Source organism: Bison bison, unplaced genomic scaffold (assembly GCF_000754665.1).
Source record: "Bison bison bison isolate TAMUID 2011002044 unplaced genomic scaffold, Bison_UMD1.0 scf7180017864221, whole genome shotgun sequence".
Classification (NCBI taxonomy): Eukaryota; Metazoa; Chordata; class Mammalia; order Artiodactyla; family Bovidae; genus Bison; species Bison bison.
In genome coordinates, this window is record NW_011494793.1 from 2,123,792 (window position 1) to 2,143,261 (window position 19,470).

Here is a 19,470-nt window from a genome sequence, read left to right on the forward strand (position 1 = left end):
CCCACACAAAATTTACAAGAGTTCTGGGAATTTCCTTGTGATCTAGTGGTTAGGACTCAGAGCTTCCACTACCGGGGGCACAGGTTCCATCCATGGTCAAGGAACTAAGATCCTGCTTTCCTTACAGCACGGACAAAAAAAGAAAAAAAGCTCACAAGAGTTAACTACCCAAAGAACTAATCCTTTCAAATGCTTTTCTCTGGCCAATCCACCCGGGAAAGAAAAAGATAAAGAGAAATTGTTTACCATCCTCTCTCTGCGAGGTACCACAGACAGCAATCAGGGAGACAGATACGGTAAGGATTCTAGCTTCTGCTCCAGCCTGGTCCTTGGATCTCTAAGTTGCAGACCCAGAAGTCAATTGCATCCCTGCCAATGCTAGCCCATCCTTGTCTCCAGAACCATAGTGGATGTAGAATTTTCCTCCACCTTCTAGGGTCTCCAACTGAAACTGACATACAAGACAGATTAAAGGGGGAAAGCACACAAAATTTATGTGTATGTGGGAATCTTTGCCAAAAAAAAAAGAAGAAAATGAAGACCGAAAGACTTGTTATTTACTAGGTTGAACAGAGGAGCAACTACGGAAAAGCTATTGAAATACCTGGGGAGACAAGGAGGATAAGTGATTTCAAAAGACCTGTTAGTACGGATTGTCCTCATGGAAAAAAATCTTTTGAGAAAAATCTGACTCTGTCTCTGAGGATAAAAGGTTTCTTCCTCCCAGTATAGGGAAGAAAACCTTCCCATGGGAAGTTTATTTCTTGCTTTCAGGAAGAAAAAGGAAGTTCCCAGAGCCCTTCTTGCATCTTGCTGTTATACTAATGCCTTGAACTCAAAATAATCAGTCTGCTAGAGTAGCATATTGGTGGAGGGGTGGCATGTTCTGAACTCTTTCAACAGAAACACCCAAAATCATGTCCAGACATCAAAAGCTGTTCCTCCTGATGGGCGCTAAATTCTTTTGACATTTTGACCTTTAAGAAAAAACTTTGTCCACACCATGTGGATTCTTGGTTCCCTGACCAGGGATCAAGCTCAAACCCCCTGGAGTGGAAGTATGGAATCTTAACCACTGGATAGCCAAAGAAGTCCCTAACTCGTCCCTGGGCACTAAATCCTTAATAGACCTTCCATTTCTTTTCAACCAGAAATCAGTAATCCATTGATAGGGAATGCCAAATGGTCATATAAAGCCAAATTCCCAGTCCCTAATGACATCGTGTGGGAGAAGGCAATGGCACCCCACTCCAGTACTGTTGCCCGGAAAATCCCATGGATGGAGGAGCCTGGTAGGCTGCAGTCCATGGGGTCACTAAGAGTTAGACACAACTGAGAGACTTCACTTTCACTTTCCATTTTCATGCATTGGAGAAGGAAATGGCAACCCATTCCAGTGTTATTGCCTGGAGAATCGGAGAAGCCTGGTAGGCTGCAGTCCATGGGGTCGCACAGTCAGACACGACTGAAGCGACTTAGCAGCAGCAGCAGCAATGACATCGTGTGTGTGCATGCTAAGTCATTTCAGTTGTGTCGGACTCTTTGAGACTCTATGGACTGTAGCCTGCTAAGCTCCTCTGTTTATGGGATTCTCCAGGCAAGAATACTGGATTGGGTTGCCATGCCCTCCTTCAGGGGATCTTCCCTACCCAGGGATTGAACCCATGTTTCTGGTGTCTCCTGCATTGGCAGGTGGGTTCTTTACCACTAGCATCACCTGGGAAGCCCTGCCAATGACATCATCCATCAGCTCAGACTGGGCTTCCCTGGTGGCTCAGATGGTAAGGAGTCTGCCTGTAATGTGGGAGACCAGGGTTTGATCTCCGGGTTTGGAAGATCCCCTGTTAAAAGGAACAGCTTACCCACTCCAATATTCTGGCCTGGAGAATTCCATGGACAGAGGAGCCTGGCAGGCTATAGTCCATGGGGTTGCAAAGAGTCGGACACCGCTGAGCAACTTTCACTTTCACATCACTTTCAGCTCAGACTAGGACTTGAACCCATGGGGCTGGGACTGGAACACAGCCAAAACCCAGTCTTCCAACTGAGATCACAACACCTGGTTTCAGGACCTAATGAAGCTCAGGTTCTTGATGTCTCATCGCATCAAGGCCTTCGAGTTTTAGGATGGAAAATAAGGCTGAAGATAAGTATCAGAGTTGCTGTGGTCTTACATTCTTCTCCTCTTCCTGGGGCCACTGAGATCATGAGGCATCATGTGATTCCAAGACAGGTTCTGGTAGTCTTAGAAGTCATCCTCCTGTAACATTCTTTCTGGAATGAAGAATGCTCCCAGAGGAAAGGACTGGAAAGAATTCAGTGAGAGACAAAGTGATAGGTAAGAAGTGGATTTGTTTAGAAAGAAAGACATCCCATAGACAAGCGTGTGGGCTGTCGCAGAGGGTGAGTGTGGCCTCAAAATGTGGTGTGGTTAGCTTTTATGGGCTGGGTAATTACATCAGTTAATGAGCAGGTTATTCCAACTATTTGGGAAGGGGCAGAGATTTCCAGGAATTGGGCCGCTACATTCTGATCTTTAATGATCAGCCTGGGAACTGTCACGGCGTGTGCGAGAGCGTGACTTAGCTTGTTGATGTGTTACAGTGAGCGTATACTGAGGCTCAAGGTCTAGTGGAAGGTGGCTTGTCCACCGTCTTGAACCCATTTGGTTCTTATCAGTTTGTGTTGTGTCCTTGGGCTATGTCATTCTTTCAAAAATTGTGTCCTGTCTCCTCCCGTCCTGATTTGTTCTCCCCTCAGAGATTTTACTCCCATGTTCTTATGAGAAGCAGGACAACGGTGGTATCTTCTGTAACTGCTTCAAGGCTGAATAGGGGTGTGGACCCTCCTGTCAGTGAGTAAAAATCTCCAGATACCTGAGCTAGGGGCCCCGGTCCAGGACAGCTCCTTGTTTTAATCTGTATGGACTGGAACCCCCACATAGGCAGCATCTTCATGTGGAACTGATGCCACTGTGTCACAAAAAAAAAAAAAACTGGGCTCTGTTCACCGATGCCGAATATGAATATGGAATCAAGAGTTTTGGAGGAGTAGAAAGGAGTAGGTTTATTACTTTGCAAGGCAAAGGGGGACCACAGCAAGCTAATGTTTTCAAGACCATGCCCCACCTCCTGGGACGTTAGAAAAGGCCTTCAAGTTTTAGGATGGAAAATAAGGCTGAAGATAAGTATCAGAGTTGCTGTGGTCTTACATTCTTCTCCTCCTCCTGGGGCCACTGAGATCATGAGGCATCATGTGATTCCAAGACAGGTTCTGGTAGTCTTAGAAGTCATCCTCCTGTAACATTCTTTCTGGAATGCAGAATGCTTCCAGAGGAAAGGACTATTAGGGAGTGCTGTCTTGGGAGGATACACATCAAGTGTAGCTAGATGGCAATCATTTTCAGGGTGCAGTTAAGCAAGAAAGAGAGGGAGAACAGACACCTGTAGGTTAAATGGGTGGAGAGAAGAAGGACTGGATAAGCGCTAACATAACAGGGTCCTGCAATCAGTATTGGCTACAGCAAACACTTCCTTAGCCTTCTAAGAATCTTCTGGGTGATGAAGCACTTTTTGTAACAGCACCAGAGTACAAAAATATCTATAAATGACAAAAGACTCAAAAGGCATAGTTAAATATCTGGTTACAGTATACTTGGAAAGAATCCGCCTGCAATGTGAGAGACCTGCGTTCGATCCCTGGGTTGGGAAGATTCCCTGGAGAAGGGCATGGCAACCCTCTCCAGTATTCTTGCCTGGTGGGCTACAGTCCACGGGGCTGCAAAGAGTCGGACAAGACTGAGCAACTAAGCATGAAACAGTGTAATTGATAAAAAAAAAAAAAATCTTGGTTACAATAACCATTTCCATTACATGACATTACAATAATATTTAACATATCATACCAAATATGCGTGTGTTAAATATTTCTCTTTCAGAGACCCTCCAAAGCTGGAAATCAGAACTTTAATTAAAATTTGGTATTCCAGACGTTTGTCAAAAAGTTTTAAAACTTGTCAAATAAGACTATAGGTCACTGTCAAACAACACTTATTCCTTAACCAAAGTTACAAAAGCTCTCACAAGCACATACAAATCAATTAAAGGCCAAGAAACTCACACAATCTGTTGTGAAAAGCAGCATTTCAAGAATACTTTGGAGGGAGAATCCAAATCCAATCTTGTCCTAGCCCATTCCCCAAAAAATCCATTTACCCAACTAAATTTAATCCAATCTTAGAAAATCCTGATCATGCATAATTCTTTTCAGTATTTTTTCATTCCTCACACCTTTTTTTTTTTTTTTACTAAAAACACATATCTGATTTTTCTTAAAAGTTTTTTTTCCATGTTACTATTCTTGCTGACAAATTTTCGATAGATATAATTAGATCTAGTAGACCTAGGGACAACAGAAGTATTATACTTAACATTGATGACTCTAAAGACATGTCTGTATTAATCAACCAACAAGTTTAAGCCACCTTCAATACCAGATATCAGTTTTACCCCGAATACTTTCCAGATAACATGAACCTGAAACTTACTCTGACCAGATTATTTTGTATTTCTGAATATATATATGTGCTTAATTTCCTTTAAGTCAATCAAATAGAGCCATTTTATGAATTAATTTTTGGCAATACTATATGTCTATAACACACACATATACACATATGGACGCACAAGCAAACACAGAGGCATCATAGTTCCTGTTTCAACATTTTAGCCACGATCTTCGGGACTTGAACCATTTTCCCAAAATAGTTCCTAAATCTGGGAGAGGGTCATTTACAGCCTCTATTTTTTGTGCAATGTGACTTAGTAATTGAGATACATTAGTAGAGTTATCTGGAATAAAAAACACAACATTCTGCCTTTGCAGTAAATTCCAAAGAGCGTCACGTTTATCATGGATGGTTTCAGGTAAAGCCTTGATTACTTTCCATCACTGAGTTTGTGGGATCATAATCTTTTCATCTAACATATACCGTATCTTTTGACTTATTAACCCCCTATTTTTAGCCCAATCTTCCTCCTTCATATAACAAGGTTGTGGCATTTCCTCTATCAAGCCTGGGACGTGTAAAACTGCTTTTATTTTATCTGTTGGTGTGCACGCTGCTTTCTTTGCTTCTTGGTCAATGTGGTGATTTCCCTTTCCAATTTCAGACCCGGGAATCTGAGACTGATGTCCCCTACAGTGAACACCAGCCATTTCTTGAGGGTCTTGTTTAATAACCACTGGCTGGATATCTTCGGCCAGGCCTGGATCCTCGATACTCCACACTCCAGGGTCTACTAAGGCTTCCATCTCAACTTCAGATTCAGTCTGCTGCTTTCTGTTTTCTGTTAGAGCCATTTGGTGATAAGGGTGGTTCCCTTGCCCCTTGAGAAACGGAATGACCCTAACTTAGTTAAGAAATCCCTTCCCATCAAAGGAATGGGACAATAAGGCAAAAATTGAAAGGAATGTAAAAACAGCTGGCCATTGACATTGCACAAAAGGGGCTCCAGGAAAGTGTGCCCCTATTTCTTCCCTGACAACCTCATTATGTATTCCTTATGATTGCTAAGTTTTCCAATCCTTGGGTTAAGATCGAGAAGGTTGTCTACAAGAAATTCTATCAAGTAGCCTGGCACATCAATAACCACCTGAGGCTAGTTATGCAGATAGTATCTCCAGGAAGAGCCCCTTTTAGCTTCGGGCTGGTAAGTCTTCTGACTGTGAAACCAACAAGGGTGGAAGGCCTCCCCACCTCACTCTCTGGCCCCTGCGACATCCATCTGCCAATGCCCTGGCTATGTGCAAAGGGCACATTGATCACAGTCTTCCCTCCAGTGTCCCTTTTGTCCACATAGGATACACCTTCCTTGTTTGGGTACCCGTGGACCTAGTGGTCTGCCAGGGCCAGATTGGCCGCAAGAAGCAGTCTCCCAACTGGTCAACTCTGAGCAGACAAAGCCGCTGCAATCATCTGGGCCTTATGCATATTTCTCTGAGCTCGTTCAGCCTTTGTGGCCATATCCCAATTATTGAAAACTAAATAAGTCAATTGGAGTAATGATCGCTCATTGGAGTCTGAAGACCAGCAGTTGCTTTTTGAATCTTCTGTGTTGACTAAAAAACTAGTCACAACCTGAAAGCAGAGAGTTATGGGAATACCAGACCACTTTACCTGCCTCCTGAGAAACCTGTATGCAGGTCAAGAAGCAACAGAAGCAGACATGGGACAACGGACTTGTTCCAAATTAGGAAAGCGCTACGTCAAGGCTATATATTGTCACCCTGCTTATTTAACTTACTGCAGAGTACATCATGAGAAACGCTGCATTGGACGAATCACACAAGCTGGAATCAAGATGGCCAGGAGAAATATCAACAACCTCAGATATGCAGATGACACCACCTTAATGAAGAGTAGGAACAGTATGAAAAGGCAAAAAGATATGACATGGAAAGATGAACTCCCCAGTTCAGTAGGTGCCAATATGCTACTGGAGAAGAGTGGAGAAATAACTACAGAAAGAATGAAGGGACAGAGCCAAAGCAAAAACAACACCCAGATGTGGATGTGACTGGTGACTGAAGTAAACCCCGATGCTGTAAAGAGCAATATTGCATAGGAACCTGGAATGTTAGGTTCACGAATCAAGGTAAATTAGAAGTGGTCAAGCAGGAGATGTCAAGAGTGAACATCGACATTCTAGGAATCAGTGAACTAAATTGGACTGGAATGGGTGAATTTAACTGAGAGACCATTATATCTACTACTGTGGGCAAGAATCCCTTAGAAGAAATGGAGTAGCCATCATAGTCAACAAAAAAGAGTCTGAAATGCAGTACTTGGATGCAATCTCAAAAATGCCAGAATGAACTCAGTTCAGTTCCAAGGCAAACAATTTAGGAGACCTGGGTTCGATCCCTGGGTTGGGAAGAGCCCCTGGAGAAGGAAAAGGCTACCCACTCCAGTATTCTGGCCTGGAGAATTCCATGGACTGTGTAGTCTACGGGGTCGCAAAGAGTCAGATATGACTGAGCGACTTTCACTCACTCACTCACTCGAAGTATATGCCCCAACCAGTTGTGCTGAAGAAGCTGAAGTTGAACGGTTCTATGAAGACCTACAAGACCTTCTAGAACTAACATGAAAACAAGATGTGCTTTTCATCATAGGGGACTGGAATGCAAAAGTAGGAAGTCAAGAGATACCTGGAGTAACAGGCAAATTTGGCCTTGGAGTACAAAATGAAGCAGGGCAAAGGCTAATAGAGTTTTTCCAAGAGAATACACTGCTCATAGCAACCCTCTTCCAACCACACAAGAGAAGACTCTACACATGGGCATAACCAGATGGTCAATAGTGAAATCAGATTGACTATATTCTTTGCAGCCAAAGATGGAGAAGCTCTATACCGTTAGCAAAAACAAGACCAGGAGTTGACTGTGGCTCAGATCATGAACTCCTTATCGAAAAAGTCAGACTTAAACTGAAGAAAGTGGGGAAAACCACTAGACCATTCAGGTATGACCTAAATCAAATCCTTTATGATTATACAGGGAAAATGACAGATAGATTCAAGGGATTAGATCTGATAGAGAGAATGCCTGAAGAACTATGGACGGAAGCTTGTGACATTGTTCAGGAGGCAGTGACCAAAATCATCCAAGGAAAAGAAATGCAACAAGGCAAATAGTTGTCTGAGGAGGCCTTACAGATAGCTAAGAAGAGCAGAGACGTGAAAGGCAAAGGAGAAAAGGAAATATATACCCATCTGAATGCAGAGTTCCAAAGAAAAGCAAGGAGAGATAAGAAAGCCTTCCTCAGTGATCAATGTAAAGAAATAGAGAAAAACAATAGACTGGGAAAGACTAGAGATCTCTTCAAGAAAATTAGAGATACCAAAGGAACATTTCATGCAAAGATGAGCAGAATAAAGGACAGAAATGATATGGACCTGATTTTGGACTTGGGCAGCAGTAAACAGCAGCTTGAAGCAAGGGGTAGCTGGAAGCAAGGCGTTAGTTTCCCAGACCTGGAGTCTTAACCACTGGACCACAAGGGCGAGCAGCTAGGACTAGCGTCCTTAGTCCTTTTCTGCCTAGTCGGGAGCAAATTCAGGCAAGGAGGAAGAAGGTAAAGAGTAAAGTAAAAAGTTTATTGAAAAGAAAAGCATACGCGGAAAGGCATACAGGTGAGCTCAGAAAGAGAGTTGCAGCTTTGGGAAGTTAAAAGCCTGTGTAAGCTTTTAAGTTTAATTAGGTCCCATTTGTTTATTTTTGCTTTTATTTCCAATATTCTGGGAGGTTTGGGAGAATGGCATTGAAACATGTATAATATCATGTATGAAACGAGTCGCCAGTCCAGGTTCGATGCAGGATACTGGATGCTTGGGGCTGGTGCACTGGGACGACCCAGGGGGAGGGTATGGGGAGGAGGGAGGAGGGAGGAGGGTTCAGGATGGGGAACACAGGTATACCTGTGGCGGATTCATTTCGATATTTGGCAAAACTAATACAATATTGTAAAGTTTAAAAATACAATAAAATTTTTAAAAAAAGAGAGAAAAGAAATAAAGCCACAATTAACATTCTTATTAAAAAAAAAAAAAGCCTGTATAAGGGGGCAGTCCTCTAGATGTTTGTCTTCACTCAGGCCAATCATCTTGCTCTGTCCCCTCCCTGGTTAATTTGTCTCAGGACCCTCCCCTGGGGTGCACAGGCACACCCTAGCCAAGATGGTTCTCCAAGTGAGAGCTTCTGGGAGGAGCAAGACTCATTATGGTTTGGAATTATCCTCTGACTTTTGACTCCATGGAGCCTTTCTGCGCAGGTGTAGTGTCTCCCTTATCCTTTACTGTGAGGGGTTTTTTCTTCCCTCTCTTTGTCCTTGCCATGATTATTCCCATGAGATGTTTACAAGAGACAAAGACTAGCTATTTACCCAGTTTCTGTGGTTATTTCCATTTCAGAGAGCAAACAGGAGGCTGGTTGTAAATTCCTCCACTTGAGTCCACCTGTCTCTTGCCTCAGGAAATGCAAACAGGAGGCTGGCTGATGGTAAAGTCCAAATGGGAGCCCGTCTATTTCCAACCTCAGACCTAACAGAAGTAGAAGAGGTGGCAAGACTACACAGCAAAACTGTACAAAAAAGGTCTTAATGACCTGGATAACCATGATGGTGTGATCACTCACCTAGAGCCAGACGTCCTGGAATGCTAAGTCAAGTGGACCTTAGGAAGCGTCACTATGAACAAAGCTAGTGGAGGTGATAGAATTCCAGTTGAGCTATTTCAAATCCTAAAAGATGATGCTGTGGAAGTGCTGCACTCAATATGCCAGCAAGTTTGGAAAACTCTGCAGTGACCACAGGACTGGAAAAGGTCAGTTTTCATTCCAATCCCAAAGAAGAGCAATGCCAAAGAATGTTCAAACTACTGCACAATTGGACTCATTTCACATGCTGGCAAAGTAGTGCTCAAAATCCTTCAAGTTAGGCTTCAACAGTATGTGAACCAAGAACTTCCATATGTTCAAGCTGGATTTAGAAAAGGCAGAGGAACCAGAGATCAGATTGCCAACATCCACTGGATCATAGAAAAAACAAGGGAATTCCAGAAAAACATCTGCTTCTGCTTCATTGACTGTGCGAAAGCCTTTGACTGTGTGGATCACAACAAACTGTGGAAAATTCTTAAAGAGATGGGAATTCCAAACCACCTGACCTGCCTCCTGAGAAACCTGTATGCAGGTCAAGAAGTAACAGTTAGAACCAGACATGGAACAATGGACTAGTTCCAAACTGGGAAAGGAGTACATCAAAGCTGCATACTGTCACCTTGTTTATTTAACTTATATGCAGAGTACATAATGCAAAATGCCAGCTGGATGAAGCTCAAGCTGGAATCAAAATTTCTGGGAGAAATATCAATAACTTCAGATATGCAGATAATATCATTCTTATGGCAGAAAGCAAAGAGGAACTAAAGAGGCTCTTGATGAAGGTGAAAGAAGAGAGTTAAAAAGCTGCCACAAAACTCAACTTTCAGAAAACAAAGATTATGGCATCCAGTCCCAACACTTTATGGCAAATAGAGAAAAAATGAAAACAGTGACAGACTTTATTTTCTTGGGCTCCAAAATCACTGCAGACAGTGATTACAGTCATTAAATTAAAAGATGCTTGTTCCTTGGAAAAAAAATTATGACAAACCTAGACAGCATATTAAAAAGCAGAGACTACACAAAGTTATAGCTAGTCAAAGCTACAGTTTTTCCAGTAGTGAATGGATGTGAGAGTTGAACCATAAATAAAGCTGAGCCCCGAAGAACTGATGTTTTCAAACTGTGATGCTGGAGAATTCTTTGGACAGCAAGGAGATCAAACCAGTCAATTCTAAAGGAAATCAACCCTGAATACTCATTGGAAGGACTATGCTGAAGCTGAAGCTCCAATACTTTGGCCACCTGATGCAAAGAGCTGACTCATTGGGAAAGACTGAAGCTGGGAAAGATTGAGGGCAGGAGGAAAAGTGGGCAACAGAGGATGAGATGGTTGGATGACATCATCAACTCAATGGACAGGAGTCTGAGCATGAAGGAGGAAACAGAACAGGCTCTGTCTTGAAAGCAGGGCTCCATCTTGGGCCGGACTGTGGACTTTGAGCTATATGCCCATTATCTATGGAAACAACATACCAAGTGGAAAACCAGGCCCCTGGAAGGAAGAGCCCCAGGGCTCTCCATCGTCTAAAAGAATACCCTAATTATCTGTGTAACCGAATAGACATTCGGTTATAATACATTAACGTATTATTAATGTATTAATGTATTACTAATACATTAATGTATTATTAATGTAATACATAATACATTCTATTATGCTTATTGGGTTATGACCATAGGCCTATTGATAATTGTCCACAGTTAACTACCTAGGCTTAAGGCATAGAATCACAGGTTAACTTTGATTGTATCTTTCTTTTTCCTTTGTTCAGACTAGTTTCAGGGAATGTTTTCACAAAAACTGGGTGGGGTCCTTGGCTAAGAGGAGTCCTTGGGCCCGCCGGTGTAATAAACTGCACTCCACTATCTGCATTGTCCTTCTGAGTGAGTTTGTTTTCCGGAACACGTGGCTTCAATGAGCAGACTCTGGGAGATGGTGAAGGACAGGGAGGCCTAGCGTACTGCAGTCCATGGGTTCACAAAGAGGTGGACATGACTGAGCAACTAACAGCAACAAAGAGTTGGCACTTGGAAGGGTCAGAGGGAGAGGAGCAAGAGGAAAAAGAGTACGCCTTGGTGGTCACACAGGTGTTCTGGGGTTAACAGAAGAAAAAAAGAAGTGGAGCAGGAGTGAACAAGAAAGCAAGAACGTAGGAGAAAAACCGAAGAGTCAAGGAGAAGAGTGTAGATATTAACAATTCTGTCCTAGACCTGCTGTTGGATGTGTAGACTACAAAAAAAAACCCCAAAAAAACACAAAAACCAGTCACAACCTGAAAGTAAAGAGTTATTTTATTTTGTGGGAATGTTAAGGACTCCAAGCCCAAGAGATAGTATCTCAGTAGCCCTGTAAAACTGCTCCAAGTAGGCAGAAGAGGGAGTCGGGCTATTTACTAGTTTGCAACAATGGGGGCAAGCAGCCTGAACATCAAAGATTATTGTTAAGTAAGGAAAACCAGATATCAAGTTAAGGAATTTAGAGTTATTCTATGCATGGAACGATGCAAGAGTTTCGGATTATTGATGTGATTCCTTTCATATGTATCTCAGCTATCTGGGGCCAGCATCCTGCATTTTTATAGCAGTATTCTTCTCTTCTTGAATTCCCTTAGGTCACACTGAAGGGCTGTAGTCATGTAACTGTGACATCCTTAAGTTCTTTGTGTAGGAAATGGCACCACTTGCCCTTGTCCTAATGGCTCAGAAATTCAGAATATCGGATAGCTGTGACATTTCTTGCCCTACAGCAGGAAATATTTCACAGATGTGCAAAAGCATATGGATTTTACCCACCAGGTCAAAAGTGAGCAGATGTTATTTGCCCCAAGAGTTCTTTTCCCATGTACTCATGTGCATATGTCGGAGAAGGCAATGGCACCCGACTCCAGTACTCTTGCCTGGAAAATCCCATGGACGGAGCAGCCTGGTAGGCTGCAGTCCATGGGGTTGCTGAGTTGGACACGGCTGAGCGACTTCCCTTTCACTTTTCACTTTCATGCATTGGAGAAGGAAATGGCAACCCACTCCAGTGTTCTTGCCTGGAGAATCCCAGGGACAAGGAAGCCTGGTGGGCTGCCGTCTATGGAGTGGCACAGAGTTGGACGTGACTGAAGCGACTTAGCAGCAGCAGCATGTGCATACGTGGATGTGCGCGTGCGTGCACACACACGCACACACTTTTCCACCCTCTCTGATATTGTGAGTTTAAATCTAGACCATCATTGAAACCCTCATTGTGTTGGTATTCACGGCAGTGGTGAAGGTTACCTTGGCAACGTGTCCATTGCTTTTTTGATGTTTATTATACGTGTGTGTACGTTTAGCCGCTCAGTTGTGTCTGACTCTTTGCAATCTCATGGACTGTAGCCCACCAGGCTCTTCTGGCCATGGCATTCTCCAGGCAAGAATACGGGAGTTGGGAAGTCATTCCCTTCTCCAGGGCAAATTCCTGACCCAGGGATTGAATCCAGGTCACCTACATTGCAGGTAGATTCTTTACTGTCTGAGCCACCAGGAAAGCCCTGGTGGCTTTATTGTACTATAAATTCTCTGTTTTGAGTTTTGTAACTTTGTAGTATTTGAGACGGGCTTCCTTTGTGGCTCAGCTGATAAAGAAACTGCCTGCAATGCGGGTAGACCTGAGTTTGATCCCTGGGTTGGGAAGATCCCCTGGAGAAGGGAAAGGCTACCCACTTCAGTATTCTGGCCTAGAGTCACAAAGAGTCGGACACCACTGAGCGAGTTTCACTAGTCACTAATATTTGAGATAATGTTATGTTTGTATTTTGTTGTGTAGAGTAAAGTAATTGTGTTGAATAAACCTAGGATTAGAGTTGGGGGCAGGGTGGGGAAACGAGTAGACAACAGTAAAAGGTCCTCTCCTGTATACTTGGCTCATGGTTTCCCAAGGGCCTCTATAGGACCAGGCCTAACTCTAAACCTCTCTTACCTTTTCACTGTCAGTTTGTGGTTGCCAGCTACAACCATTCACCTCAGACTGGGAGTTGAACCCATGTGCCAGGACTTGAGCTCGGCCAAAATCCTGCTTGGGATTTAAACCCAAGGGGCTGGGACACAGACCCAGCCAAAACCCACGGTGCCTGGTTTCAGGACCTAATGAAGCTCAGGTTCTTGATGTCTCATTGCAGAAAGAAGTCAGTAAGAGACAAAGTGATACGTAAGAAGTGGATTTATCCAGAGAGAAACACTCCACAGACAGACTGTAGGCCATCTCAGAAGGCAAGAGTGAGAGACACACTCCCCAGACAAAGAGTGTGGGCTGTGGCAGATGGTGAGTGCAGCCTCAAGTGTACTGTGGTTAGCTTTTATGGGTTGGGTAATTTCATAAACTAATACACAGGAGGATTATTCCAACTATTTTGGGGAAGCGGGCAGAAATTTCTAGGAATTGGGCCACTGCCCACGTTTTGGTCTTTGGTTTGCCTTGAAACTGTCATGGTGCCTGTGGGTGTGTCACTTAGCCTGCTGCCGCTAAGTCGCTTCAGTCGTGTCTGACTCTGCGATTCCATAGACGGCAGCCCACCAGGCTCCCCCATCCCTGGGATTCTCCAGGCAAGAACACTGGAGTGGGTTGCCATTTCCTTCTCCAATGCAGGAAAGTGAAAAGTGAAAGTGAAGTCGCTCAGTCGTGTTGGACTCTTAGCGACCCCATGGACTCCAGCCTACCAGGCTCCTCCGTCTATGGGATTTTCTAGGCAAGAGTACTGGAGTGGGGTGCCATTGCCTTCTCCAGTCACTTAGCTGGGTGATGTGTTATAGTGAGCATATACTGAGGTTCAAGGTCTAGTAGAAGCTGTCTTGTCCACCATCTTGAACCCATTTGGTCTAATCAGTATATGTTGTGTCCTTGGGCTATGTCATTCTTTCAAAGATTGTGCTATGCCCCCTTCCCTCCCGTTTCAAAGGCATCAAAATCATATTTAGAGAAAGGAAAACAGAAATGAGAAAAATAGAGAAATAGCAAAATTCTCTTACTCATTTGGAGTTGCCAGGGCTTCAGCTACCATGAAATGTACTTTCTCATGGAAAAAGTTTATCTGACTCTGTTTTGTGAACCATAACTTGACTCTTACCCCTCTTTAAGCCATTTTGAAAGTTTTCCACCAAAATGCAGTAAAATCTGGAGCCTGGAATACCAGAATGAGGTACTTGACTGCAATAGGAAGTGTTTGAAGGATCATTTTTCCCAAAAAGTTAAAATCACACCTCTCATACAGATACAAAAATGAGCATGTGTTAAAAACTACTGTTAACTCACGTTATTAATAAAGGGAACTTGTCAGGTGTTAAAACCATTTCAAAGAAGTTCCAAATAAGAGACAGAACAGGAAGTATAAAATGAACGTGCAAATAAAGGCCAAAAAAAAAAATGGGGCGAGTGTCTCTTTACTTGGCAGAATTCATTTGCATGTTTATAAATAAGAATTACTTTTTGGTGTTCTCAGTTATAACCATGCGGTTTATTAAATATCTCCCATAGAATCAAAATCAGAAAACTGAAGCGTGTCCTCTAACAAAGAGCAAAAAAAAAAAAAAAATTTTTTTTTTGTAAAGAGTAAAACAGTTTAGTTTTTGTAGACCATATAATCTTGGTTGCAACTCCTCATTGTAGTTGAGAGTAGACAACAAAAAAACACAAATGGGCATGGTTGTGTTCCAATATATCTTTATTTATGGATTCGAAAATCGGAATTTCATACAATTTTCCCACGTCCCAGAACAGTACCTGGATTTTTTTCATCGACCAATCAAAAAAAGTTAAGAAAATTCTTAGCTCTTGAACCTCACCAAAACAGGTGGCGACAGAATTCGGCCCACAGGCTCCAGACACCCTGCTCTTGTAAGTAATGCATAGATTTCCATTGAAACTCAGATTTTTCCCCTAACAGGAACATAGGAGGTGATATGGTGATATAATTATCACTGCAGCAACACAAAGTTGCTGTCAAATTTCTTAAAGCACGTCATGTGCCCAGAACAGTGCGTAGCGTCTTAAGTACTATCATTATTGTGGAACTTAGGTCAGACGCCCAGCAGTAGTCAGGACCAAGGTCAACGTCCAGACAGGAATCCCTGCAGCCTGCGCGCGCAGCAGAACTGGAGCCCCGAGTCCACGTCCCCGAATCTCTGCGGGATTTGGTTTCCGCCCTGGTGGCCAATACTTTTCAGGAATTGAAGGAGAATCTGGAACTCTTGAGGGCAATTTACACAGGAGAACTCGGTAACGGCCTTAGATTGGCCATCTCAATACGGGAGGCAGGACAAACAGGCTGTGATTTTTCCATCTTAAAGTCAGTGATTGGTCAGTGAAGTACTGGGCGGTCAAATAAGAGGGTGACGACGGTTACCCATAGGCCGGAGCAGAAGGGGGCGGGAAAACGAGGGTGGAACGTCAATAATTGGCGTGCGCGGTGTGACGCTAAGCCTTGTGTGATTGGTCCGTAAGGAGCGGAAGGAGGTGTGAGGCTTCGAAGAAGTCGGCGATTGACTGGAGCGATTTGGGGCGGGCATACAAATCACGAAGGCAGCGTTCGATTGGGTACCACCGCGCGGGGCGGGTAACCGGGACTCGGCGGCGACTTGGGATTGGCCGGCATGGGCGGGGCGGCCCGGTGTGCCGGTTCCTGTGTCCGGCGGACGATGCCGCCCGGCGGCTGGCGCTGGCTGCGCGGCCTTTGGGCTGCGGGTCAGCCCCTGTTCCAAGGCCGTGCGTTGCTCGTCACCAACACCCTGGGATGCGGCGTTCTCATGGCGGCTGGGGATGGGGCGCGCCAGACCTGGGAGATTCGCGCCCGGCCCGGCCAGAAGTTCGACCCGCGGCGCTCAGGTAAGGGGACCGGTGCTGCAGGCTTTTTACCCCAGATCTTTGCCCCCAACTTCAGATCCGGAGACCGGTGAACCGGACCTGAGCTCCGTGACTATGTCCGGTGACCTCAGTTCCTGGCAAGACCCTTTACCTCAGCGTGCAACCTAGACACCCACTCCCCGTTCTCCGCGTCCCTTCCCCCTCGAGTCTTCATCTCATCTCCAATACGTAGGGTTTCTGTCCACTGCCATCCTGACGGTCAGGTCTTCGCCCACCCCCTAATCTGCTACCCTCTCTCTTGCACTGACAGACTTACCATTGAGCACGATATGCTGCACCTGGGGTAGTCAAAGGCACAGCATCTGGCTGCCAGCCAGCTTGGGTCGCACCCTGGTCCCACACTTCCCTATCAGCTGTGCCTCTGTTTCCTCCTTCGGAAAGCGGGGCGATGGTGGTATCCTTTGATAGGGTAGTGAGGGAATGAGGGAAGATGCAAAAGCACCTCTTGGAATGGTACCTGGTGGTGGGGCTAATAATGGAAGAATATTCGGTTCGGCCCTGGGAGGGTGTCAGGCTTACCCAGGTCTTAGCCAGGGAGGGAGTGGATTGGGGGGGGAAGATTGCTGGCCTAATGTGCCCCCCTTAACTCTTGGACTGTCCACAGTGAGCATGTTTGCAGTTGGCTGCAGCATGGGCCCCTTCCTGCACTATTGGTATCTCTGGCTGGACCGCCTGTTCCCTGCATCCGGCTTCCCTGGCCTCCCAAACGTCCTCAAGAAGGTCCTCATTGACCAACTGGTGGCCTCTCCTATGCTTGGCGTCTGGTACTTCTTGGGTAAGGGGTCCTGTGAACTTGGGCTTGGTCCCTCCTGGATCAGGGGGTCAGGGGGGTAGAGTCAGTTTTGTGTCCAGAACTTGGAGATGTGTTATCGATGCACTTCCTGTGTGGGTGGCCCGGGACTGGAGGCTGGGGTACAGTGGTGATTGGACAGACCCAATGAAGTCAGATGTGAATGGCAGAATCACAGACAGTGGTGCTACGTGTAGGAAGGGTGAAGACAGTGTCTGAGATGATGGTTGGGAGAACCTCTCCAAGGAGAAGACGCTGAGATGAGACATGAAGAAGGAGCCACCGGGCCGGGAGGGAGGTGGGGTGGTGGGTGGAGGGGGAGGACAGCTGGTGCAAAGGCCCTGAGGCTGGAGGAAGGGGAGGTGAGACTGAGGTTGGCAGGGCACAATCATCCTAACCCTTGGCTCTGGAGAGCTGTTCATTTCTTGCCACCCAGGGTCAGTTTCATTATCTGTAAAGGTAAAGGAAGGTACAGGACTGGTAATAAAACCGCCTCAGCAAGGGTGTGTCACCGCCCCACAGGGTACGAGTTTATACAGGACAGACCTCTCACTTCTTGTTCACCCATTTCAGCCTCCCTGCTGTGCCCCACTTCCCACTGCAAGGCCTTTAAACGTCCCGGTTCCTCTGCTTGGGACACTGTTCCGCTGCCTGGGGTGGTGATTAGTTGCTCAGTTGTGTCCGACTCTTTGCGACCCTGTGGACTGTAGCCTTCCAGGCTCCTCCCCATGGGATTTTTCAAGCAAGAATACTGGAGTGGGTTCCCATTTCCTCCTCCAGGGGATCTTCCTGACCCAGGGATCAAACCCGAGTCTCCTGTGTCTCCTACACTGCAGGTGGATTCTTCACCTGCTGAGCCATTGGGGAAGCTCTGTTCCTCATGGGTCCTACCCTACCCGTTTTACCACTGTACTCCATACTCCCCAGCTCCTGATACTCTCATTTCTTGGTTTCCTTCCTAGGCCTTGGCTGCCTGGAGGGCCAGACCCTGGACAAGAGCTGTCAGGAGCTGCGGGACAAGTTCTGGGAATTCTACAAGGTGGGCATGCCTGCCCAGGCCCCGCCTATCCCTTCTCCTCCACCCACTTTCATCTCGCTTCTGACCCTCCTTTCAGGCCCCACCCAAGCCCCTCCTGGCTCCGCCCCTCACTACATTCTGCCCCTCCCCATAGGCTGACTGGTGTGTGTGGCCTGCTGCGCAGCTGGTGAATTTCCTCTTCGTGCCCCCCCAGTTCCGAGTCACCTACATCAACGGCCTGACGCTAGGGTGGGACACCTACCTCTCCTACCTGAAATACCGGGTGAGCGCAGTGGGTGGACCAAGCACCCAGGGGACTCCTGGGGGAGGGGGGCACATGTGTGAGCCCCAAATGGCAGTACAACTACCCTTCAGGGTGAGGGCTGCCTGTGTCAGCCTTTATTTCCTGACAGCCTGCCTGCACCCCGTGGTGGGTGGGCAGGTTGCTGATCACCAACGAGGTGAGGACCAAGCCCACATCTGTCCAGCGAGGCTGACCCCAGTGCCAAGGGGTTGGAGGAGGGTTCAGTGGTGTGCCTAGGGGGGTGAACAGCACATGTAACCAGATGCTCTTGTGCGGTCAGATCCCAGGCCCTCTGACACCCCCAGGCTGTGTGGCCCTGGGCACCATACAGACTGAGCCCCCAGATGCCAGACAGCAAGGCAAGACTGACTGAGCTGCCGCTGACCAGCCACCTGGGCAGAAAGGGGAACCGACTCCTAGGCCAAGTCCTAGCCACACCCTGACTTCTGGGCATCTGCTTGGGCTGCCCCTGCCAAGCCCACTGCCAGGCCTCAGTTTCTGCCTCTGGAATACAACCATGAAGATGGACAGTTGTACCTCAGCCTTTCTGGGACAGCTTCAAGTGACTCGTGATGGGCCATCCTCAGCTCTGGGGTCTCAGCCAGCCAGCTAGCACCAAGCCCTCAACACTGCTGTAGGCTGGGCGCTGGGACCAAGGTGGGGGATATCGCCCATCTGCTTGGATCCGGGCCCCAGAATTTGGAGCCTCCAGTCTTATCCTCTAGTCATGGAGTATGGAAGTACCATTAAATTCTCTTTGTAATTGAAAATCTTGTGGATGAACAGAGCCAGCATTATCAGGCCGGTGCTCATAGGGACATTGTGTCATCCATTCACTTTATTGGGTGTGTGTAGTGTTGTCATGACATCTCCTGGGGGGCTGGGGGGCATGTTTGACACTCATGACGTCAGAACAGGTCTGGTGGAGAGTGGTATCCCAGGGTGGTGCATATCTGCAGCAGCCCCCCGCCCCCCAACCCTGCTCCCATAAAGGGTACAACCTTGGGGGTGAAGAGCCAGGTGGGCCATTTCCTGGCTCTGACCCACCCAGTGGTCCACGTTGAGATGCCTGCAGCCGCCTGGACCCACCATGCCACAGCCAGGAGGCTGGCTACCTCCCATCACCCGACCAGCTTGCCCTGGGGTGTCACCTGGCCCCCTCTTCAAAACTGATAACTGTTGATGGGGGTGAATTTATAAAAAGGTGGGGTCTGGAGGGAAGAGTGAGCGGTGAGTTCACGGGGCCA

General features: G+C 46.3%; 2 protein-coding genes across 2 annotated transcripts in view; one reads left to right on the forward strand and one right to left on the reverse strand.

The window, feature by feature from the left end:
- The first annotated feature begins 15,825 nt into the window (after positions 1 to 15,825).
- Positions 15,826 to 18,993, forward strand: MPV17L2 (MPV17 mitochondrial membrane protein-like 2). Its single transcript, XM_010845662.1, has 5 exons — positions 15,826 to 16,072; positions 16,716 to 16,886; positions 17,864 to 17,940; positions 18,074 to 18,202; positions 18,504 to 18,993. The coding sequence occupies exons 1-5, from the start codon at positions 15,841 to 15,843 to the stop codon at positions 18,594 to 18,596; spliced, it is 702 nt and encodes a 233-aa protein (XP_010843964.1). The 5' UTR covers positions 15,826 to 15,840; the 3' UTR covers positions 18,597 to 18,993.
- A 90-nt stretch (positions 18,994 to 19,083) lies between these two features.
- The window catches only part of RAB3A (RAB3A, member RAS oncogene family), a 5,946-nt gene continuing 5,559 nt past the window's right edge, over positions 19,084 to 19,470 (reverse strand). Inside the window, exon 6 of the mRNA XM_010845687.1 lies at positions 19,084 to 19,103. Within this exon, the coding sequence (XP_010843989.1) occupies positions 19,084 to 19,103 (20 nt within the window). The remainder of the gene's footprint in view (positions 19,104 to 19,470) is intronic.

Coding starts and splice junctions, on each gene's coding strand:
- MPV17L2 (XM_010845662.1), top strand. CDS start 15,841: ATGGGCGGGGCGGCCCGGTGTGCCGGTTCCTGTGTCCGGCGGACGATG. Junction 16,073..16,715: donor GTTCGACCCGCGGCGCTCAG/GTAAGGGGACCG, acceptor GACTGTCCACAG/TGAGCATGTTTGCAGTTGGC. Junction 18,203..18,503: donor TCTCCTACCTGAAATACCGG/GTGAGCGCAGTG, acceptor TTGTGCGGTCAG/ATCCCAGGCCCTCTGACACC.